Raw genomic sequence first — 10,757 nt, 5'->3', positions numbered from 1 at the left:
GTTCGATCGCAAATGGCCCAAGTTGAAAATTAAAAGTGACATTATTAAATTAATGGTTACCAGCATTTCTATGGCTGGCGGCTCTTTATTTATTTCTAAAAAAACAACTGGCTCAATAGTTGTTTTTTTTTTTTAACTATTACTATTAATACTATACGGCCCCAAAAAACAAAATCGACGGTCAACTAGCATGGTTATAATAATCCCACGTGTTTTTGGCATGCATTTCACCTGCCCCACCTAGGCAATTTGTTTATTATCTTTATAAATTTAAACCCATTCCTTCTCTATAAATTCTAATCAATCGGATTATATTGTACGTGGGAAAAATTTTCTAATTTCTTTTCTCCTCAAAATTAATTGAGAATTAACTCTCCTCTCGTACTCCCAAAGAACCTCCTCGATGTTACAATATTAAATAATTCGATGCACTTTTTCGAAAGGTAATATTGGATTTTTATGTATCAAAAAGGCAAAAAAAAAACAACATTTAACCAAATTCTTTTAAAGTTAATGGAGTTTTAGTAGATTTTAATATATCAAGAGAAAATAATGATCAATTTCATCAATTAAAAGGGTGGTTTTGATTAATTTTTACATTTTACCTACCTGTATCATACATATCAATAATCTATGTAATTAACTCAATTGATAAGCTTTTAATTTTTTTTTTTTTGGGAACTTTTCTATTGTTCTACTCATCAATATTTATGTTGGCACCAATAATGATTAATGAAGGTAGGGGCAGCACTTTGATGGCAAAATGACAGGAGGGGCAGCGACAGCAAGTGGGCGTCATGTAGTTTGCAGCAGTTGGCCGGTGCCTGGTTATGCTTATGCTTGTGCTTGTGGTGGCATCAACTTCCAAATGGAAGTGGAGCACTTCACAAGATGTACACCCCTTTTTTTCATCTATGCCCCACGTTTATTTCCAAGTAAATAAGAAACCAAAATAATAATAAATAATAAATAATATGTCTTGTTGTTTGTATATGTTATAAGAAGTTAATTATTAAACGAGTTGGTGTGGTCTCTCATACATCTCACCCTTACCTTTTTATGATAAAATAAAATAAAATAAAATCAATCTTTGTTATAAAAATGAAAACAAAAAGAAACAATTTCCAATTTTGAAGAAAAAAAAAAATGGAATTATTCTAACTTCCAAAGTTATTGGACGAACTTCTTGTCATTAGCTTCAATTGTACAAAATTTAAAAACGCCCCAGTCGGAGGAGCAGGCAGCCATTAAATCTCTTGATGGAGAATTTTATGCAAAAATTTACAATCAAGACAAATCCCAATGTCAATCTCAAGAAATTAACCCTAATCAGTATTGCAAAAAAAAAACAAAAATTAAAATAAAATAAAAAGATCTCCACAAAATTTAAAAATGTGCTGCTTTATTATCTCTCCTTTTCCTCATCAAACCTCTGGATCCCAAAGACACATCATGCTTGTCGCCGTCGACACTTGCTGCCCATCCCCATAAGATCAGGGTTCGTGGCCACATGCAGAACTATATACAGTGAACCCCACCGGAGTGGGCCCCACCCAGGATGATCAGGTGGTTGAGTTTACGCATGCCCACTTTTGCATGATGTAATCAGTAAAAAGAAACTCAAGATCTTTCACAGCCATGATTAGAACACAACCGATTCAGTGATTCACAAGTTGTTTATTAGTAAAACCGCGGCCTTCATTAGCAGTCCCAAGATTGTTAAATTTTAAAATTATTTATGTGTTCGTCGCAAAATTGTGTTACACTTCTGATAAGAAAAAGGGTTCAATATCAGCCAAACTTTATACTAATTAAAATTATGTATAATTTCAAACACATAACTCGTATCAAAATATTTATTTCTCATCGTTTTCGAAATTTATTGTATTCTTGAATAATCTATACGTTTTATGCAAAGTCTTGGTTTTCATTTTGTGAAAGATTTCAATAATAATTTGTGATTTAAATTTAAGAATATGGGGGAAGCATTGCTTTGATACTAGTCACACCTGTAGTGTCAAACGGCTGAGATTATCTTTTCAAAATAAACGTGATTAATCAAAGACCGTTATTTAAGATCGTAAGGGCCCCCACGAATTTGTGGTAATCAGCGGTCGATGATCACAATGAGAGCTGAGAGAGTTGGGTGCCACAGTAGATTAAAAACCGACGTATGTTGGACCCACAGATCGCCAATCTGGAAAAGTTTCAGGAGGCTACTTAGTTGTCATTTTAGAATTCTCATTAAAAAAAAAAAAGAAAAAAAGAGTTGTCATTTTAGGCAGAAGAAACAGAGGAAGAAAAACAGCAAATAACATCCCGGGACCCTCTTATTTGATACAATAACTACTTAATCCCTGTAAGCTTAGAAATTTCAGATATCATTCGTAAAACACATGTTAACCTCGTGATACTCATGCTGTATTTAATTTTTAGAGTGAGAGTAGAGAGTGTGAATTCCTCCCATTTTAATATTTATTTCACTAAATTAAGGTGAGATTGGGAATCCTGTTATGTGAGCCCCACTCATTTATAGAGTGGGGAGTGGGAGTGAGACTCCATTTTCTACCATTTTTTTTATAATTTAATTCAATTTAATGTTTTATAATTAATAAAATAAAATAAATAATATTATATTTAACTAAATAATAATTTACATTGATTCTAAGTTAAAATTATTTAAAAATAATATTATTATATTAATAGAGAATAAATAAATATAATATTATTATATTTATTTTAAAAATAATAGTACTATATTTATTTAATATTAATAATTAATAATAATAAATAGTTTATTCTAAGAAAATATTAATTTTGTACTAAATAATATTATATTATTATTTTATATAATAATAAATTTAATATAATTATATTAAATAAAATAACGTTTCATTTTATATTAAAATTAAAATTAATAAAAAATGTGATGTTCATAATTAAGAATATTAATAATTATTATAAATTTACAAATATAATAAATAAATATTTATTCATTAAATATATTTTTTATTAGCTTTGTAATTAAAAACTATAATTCTTTAAATAAGGATAAAATTGTAATTTGAAACTATTTACTCTCAATCCAAGACAAAGTAAACATATAAATTGGATTATGATCTCCATTCCATGCTTCCATTCCAGTGTAAGTAAACAATCTACTCTTACTCCCACTCTACACTCTCAATCCTACGATTCCCACTCCAATCCAAAAAGTAAACGGTGCCTTAAATATAAAGACTATGAAGTGGACTTAAGGGTAAAAATGAGAATACAAATTCCACATTTGCTTGATAATAGAAATTGGTGTGAGAAGTCATCTATAGTCTAATGAAAAATTCAATTTCCTTTTATTTTTAATTAATAAACTTATTTTCAAAAAAAAATCTCTTATGACAATTTAAATTTTATTACTCAGGCACTTATCTAATTCAAGTTTTTTGGTTAAGTGATTTTTATAGTATAGTAACTTATGATTTTAGACTTTTGGCCTCAAATCTATTTAAAATATTACAACTGACATAGAGTTAAATGAGATACTGTTAAATTTATGTATAAGACTCATTAGATTCAAACAAGACGTGATCTTAAATTAACTTTAGATGTAAAAGAGAATGTTAAGATTTAATATTAAAAAGCCCTTCTTGAATGGAGTAAAAACTTTTAAAACATTTAGATAAATAATAACAAAAGCTCATGTATGTTAACCATATAAAAATTTCCCTAATCATACATAGAAAGATAATAATTAACAATTTTTCTGTAAGAATTTAGAAAAAAATATATAGAGAGAGAGAGATATCCAAAACATTTTAAGAAAGGTGATATAAATTAAATATTTTTCAGATGCAGCATGCTTCTTAAATTTATATTTTCTAAACATACTATACATATTTTAACTAAAATATACCTTTGAATTTATATGATTAGCCAATCAAACTTGGAAACTCATCGGAGCTATGGTTTATCTTATGCATGAAACTTATTCTAAGAAAAAAAATTAATAGAAAAATAATGCGGTTGGTAGGGAGTAAAAAAGTAATTATGGTAGATGAAAAATGTGTGTGGGGTCAAAAAATTAATTATAGTAAAGTATGAGGATCTTGACGTAATTATGGTGTTAAGGAAAATAAAAAAGAAATAAAAATCAGACACGTTTAAAGCTACTTCCTCGACATTTCTTCTGATCTCTTCTTTCTCTTTCTCCGATTTTCTCTCCGTGTGCTGAAGAAACCAAACAGAAGAGAGAGAAAAAGGGAAAGAGGGAAGAAGGAGAGAGAGAGCAAAGCTTTAAGACTTCAAAGCCAAAGCTCTGATAAGAAGACCCGAAAGACTCTCCCTTCTCTTCTCATTGCCTCTGCAACTTTTTTTTCTATTTTTACTTCGTCACACATTTTTAATCAGCGCAAGACTCTCTCTTCACACATTTCTCTCGCCATGTTTTCGTTAAACAGAAGCGCTTTTCTGGTAATATAAATCTTGCCCATTCTCTCGTTTTCTTCAAGATCATTATCTTTTTCATTTCGAAAATTGATTTTTTCTTTTATTTTGAATTCTTACAGATTGAAAATTTATCTTTTTAATCATTTTTCTTCTTTTTCTTTTTCTTTTCTTTGGGTGAGTTTTCACTTGATTTGTGTTTATGGCTAATCTGTTTTGAGGTCATTATTCTCTGTTCCTGCATAATCTTTTTATCTTCTCTGACATTAATGAAATTTCAAGTTTTTTTTTCCTTTTCTGGTCCATTTTAGCTGATTTGTATATCTGAGTATAAACAAACTCAAAATTCACATTTTCCTGAGAAAAACAAAAATCTTTGTTCATGTATAGTTCTGTTCATATTAGCTCTTAATCGCAATCAAAATTTCAGTTTTAGCTTAACAAATTAAAAAAAAAAAGTTTGTATAAGTAAATCCTTATTTGGGTTATTTATTTTTTTCCCCCTAAGCATCCACATTAAAAAAATTCAAAATTTTTAATTTTTTTAGCTTCTTGTTGATATTTCATATTAAGATATTTAATTAATTTTTTTTTTTTTTTTGGTGTTGATCAGAATAATCCTGCGAGCATATCAGGCTCGTTCCCTGATAAGCATAGAAGAATACTGCCTACAAGAGTGGTGGTTGCGGGCTCGTCTAACAGAGATAAGAGTAACGGCAGTCTTTTAATGGCAACCGATGAAAGCACAGCTACATTAAAAGAAATGAGAGATGGCTATGCCGAAGTTGTGGACCCCAAGTCCGGCGTCAGCGGTGGGGTCCAGGACGTTTATGGTGAGGATACCGCCACCGAAGACCAGCCTGTCACCCCTTGGTCTGTCTCAGTTGCTAGGTAATTATCTCAGGAATTTGATTGTTTGTGTCAGATTAAATTGAATTTAGAGTTATTTATATGTACTTTTGATATTTTGTGTGTTGTTTGATGGAGTTAATTCTGTTGGGATTCATTTGTTAAGTCATGTAATCTTATACTCAAGTGCCTATGCTTTTGTTTTGTAGTGTCATTTAGTTAAAGAGAGAGTAAAACCTTTTTAGTTAAACCACTCAATGACTTTTTCATGGGACTTATGTCATCAATCCCACGGTTGGATCAACTCCAATTTCACTGAATGCCAATTACGTCATGTAAAATTTTTTTTTTTTTTTAACACAATTTCAATTGGATTGGCCAACGTGATGAGTGCAATGATTTTTATAAGAGGAATGGAATTCCAATTGTTTGGTTTTGTGATTCAATAACAATTGGTGCAAACTTTCTCAACTTAATTCACCAGATAATTACATCAAGAATATGATTAATTGTCTGGACCTTGAGATTACTATTTTTGACATTTGTCATCATTTTTGGAGATAGGTATAATTCATTTCCAGCTGTGACTGGTAATAATGTAAATGTAATGCTCTATTGTTGATGCCATAACTCCATAAGAAGGGTTTCTTACGTTATCTTTAATTTGTTATTGAAGAATGATTTGTAATTTTACCTTCCATTTAATATATATATATATATTTTTCCTTTGGATTAGTGGGTATTCTTTGTTGAGAGATCCACACCACAACAAAGGGCTTGCCTTCTCTGAAAAAGAAAGGAATTCACATTACTTGCGTGGTCTTCTCCCCCCTACAGTTATATCCCAAGAGCTCCAGGTTATCTATCCAGCATTTACTTATTTTTCTTTTTTCTTTTTCCATGTTTAATCTTTATTCCCGTCTTCTGTTTTGCTGGATCTGTGTGATATTTGATTATCCTTGATACTTTCCTCGCCAGGTGAAGAAAATGTTGCATAATATTCGGCAGTACCAAGTTCCACTCCAGAAGTACATGGCCATGATGGATCTTCAGGTACCATTCTGACAATTCTTTCTCATGTTGATCTCATCCAGTCAAAATCTTAGCAACTTCCTAATATAATTGGTTCTTTTTGGATTACAGGAGAGAAATCAGAAACTGTTCTATAAGCTTCTCATTGACAATGTTGAGGAGTTACTCCCAATTGTCTATACTCCAACTGTTGGAGAAGCTTGCCAGAAGTACGGGAGCATCTATAGTCGTCCTCAGGGTGTTTTTATCAGTTTGAAGGATAAGTATGTTTCTTGGTGTTACATTGTAGTTACCCATGTGTTTTGATTCGCTTGTAGCTTCTGATTTAATGCTTATTTGCTTTTTGTGTTCATACTGATAAGCATCTCTTCGCAGGGGCAAGGTTCTTGAGGTATTGAGGAACTGGCCTGAGAAGAATATTCAAGTCATTGTTGTCACTGATGGGGAGCGGATTCTAGGACTAGGAGATCTCGGTTGTCACGGAATGGGAATACCCGTTGGCAAACTTTCTTTATACACAGCACTTGGAGGAATTCGTCCTTCAGCTGTAAGTATCACATGATAGCTACTAATGTTTTAGATCAACGCCCACATGTCTCTCATTTAATGTTTCTATCTGTTCAATTGCTTCATTAAATTTATAACCTATTTCAGCTCCCTTACACTAGCTATCTATAGAACTTTACATTCTTTAAAGTATCTTACTCGGAGCATGATGCCACCATATATAGAGTTGCTATCATGATTCTCATTTGATAAGTTACTGATGTTTTGTAATTCACATGGTTGCTGTTGTTTAGTTTTCTTGGTACAACTAAAAAGGTGTGACCATTGCTGTTCGTTGTTTCAGTGCTTGCCTGTAACCATTGATGTGGGGACAAACAATGAGAAGTTGTTGGATGATGAGTTCTACATTGGGCTCAGGCAGAAGAGGGCTATTGGACAGGTTCTTGATTTTTTTTGGAAATTCATTGGTCTTCTATTATTCATTTGAGTTGAGTTCATTTATAGGAACTTTCTACCTTTATGTTCTGCTTAATTGATTTTCTCTTCCTTGTGCTAGGAATATGCTGAATTGCTACATGAATTCATGACAGCTGTGAAGCAGAATTATGGGGAGAGAATTCTCATTCAGGTAGTTTAGGATGGGCTAAGGACAGATTAAGCATTTTAAACTGCAGACTTTTTCCCATATCATCTAAACCTGGTTGTTGTGTTCTGCAGTTTGAAGACTTTGCAAACCACAATGCCTTTGATCTGCTTGAAAAATATGGCACTACTCATCTTGTTTTCAATGATGATATTCAGGTCATTAATTTATTTCAGTTGTGATATTTGGGATTATTGATGAATTGAATATTCAGGTCATTAATTTATTTCAGTTGTGATAGTTGGGATTATTGATGAATTGATCTCTGAAATTAATTTAATCTTTCAGGGGACAGCATCTGTGGTCCTTGCAGGTCTTATTTCAGCGATGAAATTTCTTGGAGGAAGCTTAGCTGACCAAAGATTTTTATTCCTTGGTGCAGGAGAAGTGAGTTCACATTTTTCCTATTCAGATGCCTTTAATCTACTTTTTTGATTATTTTTCCAGCTTGCTCTATAAAGGGGAAACCCTAAACAGGTTCCGGGGTTTATAGAAGATGAATAGGAACGTGGGAGGGAAATGAATAAATTCATGTGTTTCAAACTTATGAATTATATGCTTTTGTACGAATAACTGCTCATTCTGTATCAAGACCCTCTGTTTAAACCCTTTTCACTTATGTATACAACTGCTTTGTTGCTGCATCTCACTTCTGTTGTTTGGAAAAACAGGCTGGCACTGGAATAGCAGAACTCATAGCTCTTGAGATATCCAAACAGGTTTATAACCTATTAGCATAAAGTTCTTCTACATATTTTATCTTGGATTTTGATGGAAACTCATCATGTAAAAGAAATCTAAAGGCACGTAATACCTGATTCTCTGTGTAGACAAATATGCCGCTAGAAGAGACTCGCAAGAAGATTTGGCTTGTGGATTCAAAGGTAGATAACTTGATCTTGTTTCTTGCATTGTGAAGTAGTTAGTTGATTCTGTGCCCTTGTTTGTTTTCTACCTAGTCATTAAGCTTTTGTGGGCATCTTTTTTTTTTTTTTTTTTTCTCCCCCTAAACCCCCCAACTGTTGCAGGGATTGATCGTCAGTTCCCGTTTAGAATCTCTCCAACATTTCAAAAAGCCGTGGGCTCATGAACATGAACCTGTTAAGGAACTAGTAGATGCCGTTAATGTGTGAACTCTCTCTCTCTTCATATATATATCTCATCTGCCTGTTGAAGCGAAAATTCTTACTATATGGAGTTTCTTTTGTATTTTGTCAGGCAATCAAGCCAACAATTCTGATTGGAACATCAGGACAAGGTCGAACATTTACTAAAGAAGTTGTTGAGGCTATGGCCTCCTTGAATGAGGTATATTGTAAGATTTTTTGTTATTGAAAAAAAAAAATTGCATTTGCTAATGAATAAGCTAACTTAACTTTCTTGTGTATGACTGCCTGCAGAAACCCATTATTTTTTCTCTTTCCAACCCAACTTCACAGTCTGAATGCACCGCAGAAGAAGCCTATACGTGGAGCCAGGTAATCCACAGCATATATCTTGTCATCAGTGGCATCATGTCTGCACCCGTTTGTCCCTTTCACATGGTTTTTGTTCTATATAGTATAATAATGATCCTTTAATTCTCTTTTCCTTTTGTCACTTGCAGGGCCGAGCCATTTTTGCAAGTGGGAGCCCCTTTGACCCTTTCGAATATGGGGACAATGTTTTTGTGCCTGGCCAGGTCTGACCTTTACAATTCAAAAAGCATGCCTATGTCTATATGCATGAGTTTTCTAGGACTGAACTTATTTTAATCTTTATTTAACCTTTTATCTGTTTTTGGTTATTCAGGCAAATAATGCATACATTTTCCCTGGACTTGGTTTGGGGTTAATAATGTCTGGTGCAATCCGTGTTCATGATGACATGCTTCTGGCAGCAGGTGAGTCCACATCGTTTTGAACATTTGAGATTTCACCTCAAGTTGCTGGATGTAATGGGTGAGGAAATTGACTGTAGACAAAATTAATGCTGATAGACTAACCACCAAAATTCTTCCCCGCTTTTGATAGAAGTGTTTTTAGTTTTCCTATATTTTCATGAAAAAGGTCTCAGCAATTGGTGGGATAGAACTTTCTGTATAAATTGACATGTTTTGCTCCTCTCTCTCTCTCTCGTTCAATAGGATTGAAGTTTAATATTCATTTTTATAGTATGACAAAATCAGCTTAATTTTTCCAAGCTGCATCCTGATAAATTGGTAGATAGTAGTAAAAGCTCTTTTGAGACGTTTTACCAATAATTATTGTGCCATGAAAAACTTTTTGAGATGTTTTACTTTAAGTATGTTGTTCTTAGTAAAATGATCCTCTATGAGTTTGAATATCACTCAAGAAAAACATATCCCCGGAATTTAACTGATGACTCATTTACATTTTCTTGGTACAGCGGAAGCATTGGCTGGACAAGTAACACAGGAAAACTTTGACAAGGGACTCCTTTACCCTCCATTTAAGAACATCAGAAAGATTTCAGCTCATATTGCTGCAGAGGTAGCTGCAAAAGCATACGAACTTGGTGAGTTCCCTCTTCTAATGATTCAGCTACCTGTTTTACTACATTGTCATTTCATTATTGTTGTAGGCAACTAGTATCATGCTTATGATTCCGCAATTGGGTTTCTAGGTTTGGCAACTCGCCTCCCTCCGCCTAAGGACCTGGTGAAGTATGCTGAGAGCTGCATGTACAGCCCTGCTTATCGAACCTACCGGTGAAATGGGAGGAATTCAATACAATTGCTGTTTTGGAGTTCACATTACTCGTAATACTAGTCTGTTCTTTTATTTTTTTACCTTGGGCTCCTTTTTAAAATGGTACTCCCTCTTCCTCCTTTCTTCTGTGAAGTCACATAAGTTACCCTGGTGGGTAAGAATCAGCATGGTGGGTAGTGGTAGGTGCATCTAGCAAAGTAAAAAAATATAGCATGAAAAATGATGTTGTTGTGGACTTGGAAATTCTACATGAAATGAAATTCAGGTTAACCGTTCATCATATTTATTCTTCGTAATGAATGAATGAGTATTATTATTTTATTACTTTTAAGACTATCAAAGTAACAATCCTTCTTTATGGACGTACCCGTCTTGAGGACAGCTTTGTTGAAAGTTTTCAACAATATTTTAAACCAAATATGTGACTAAAAGTAAATTTTATACACCATGATGATCTCCCACTTTTATCTTATTAAAATGGATTGGTGTGAAATCCACAAGGAACAGAAGAATTTAATTGAATTAAATTTCAAAAATGAAGTTTTCAAACGGAGTCAATTTTAGTATCACGTCAT

At 33.0% G+C, this 10,757-nt stretch overlaps 1 protein-coding gene across 1 annotated transcript; it reads left to right on the top strand.

The window, feature by feature from the left end:
• Positions 1-4,182: 4,182 nt before the first annotated feature.
• Positions 4,183-10,459, top strand: LOC102577988 (NADP-dependent malic enzyme). The gene is made up of 19 exons (XM_006465624.4): positions 4,183-4,467; positions 5,054-5,331; positions 6,026-6,146; positions 6,268-6,342; positions 6,433-6,584; positions 6,697-6,868; positions 7,172-7,267; positions 7,385-7,456; positions 7,546-7,629; positions 7,760-7,858; positions 8,143-8,190; positions 8,302-8,355; positions 8,500-8,598; positions 8,690-8,779; positions 8,872-8,949; positions 9,078-9,152; positions 9,263-9,353; positions 9,860-9,988; positions 10,097-10,459. The coding sequence occupies exons 1-19, from the start codon at positions 4,438-4,440 to the stop codon at positions 10,183-10,185; spliced, it is 1,932 nt and encodes a 643-aa protein (XP_006465687.1). The 5' UTR covers positions 4,183-4,437; the 3' UTR covers positions 10,186-10,459.
• Positions 10,460-10,757: the final 298 nt, after the last annotated feature.

Source organism: Citrus sinensis, chromosome 7 (genome assembly GCF_022201045.2).
Source record: "Citrus sinensis cultivar Valencia sweet orange chromosome 7, DVS_A1.0, whole genome shotgun sequence".
In the NCBI taxonomy this organism is placed as follows: domain Eukaryota; kingdom Viridiplantae; phylum Streptophyta; class Magnoliopsida; order Sapindales; family Rutaceae; genus Citrus; species Citrus sinensis.
Note: the sequence above shows the minus strand (reverse complement) of the source record. Positions and strands in the feature narration are given on the sequence as shown.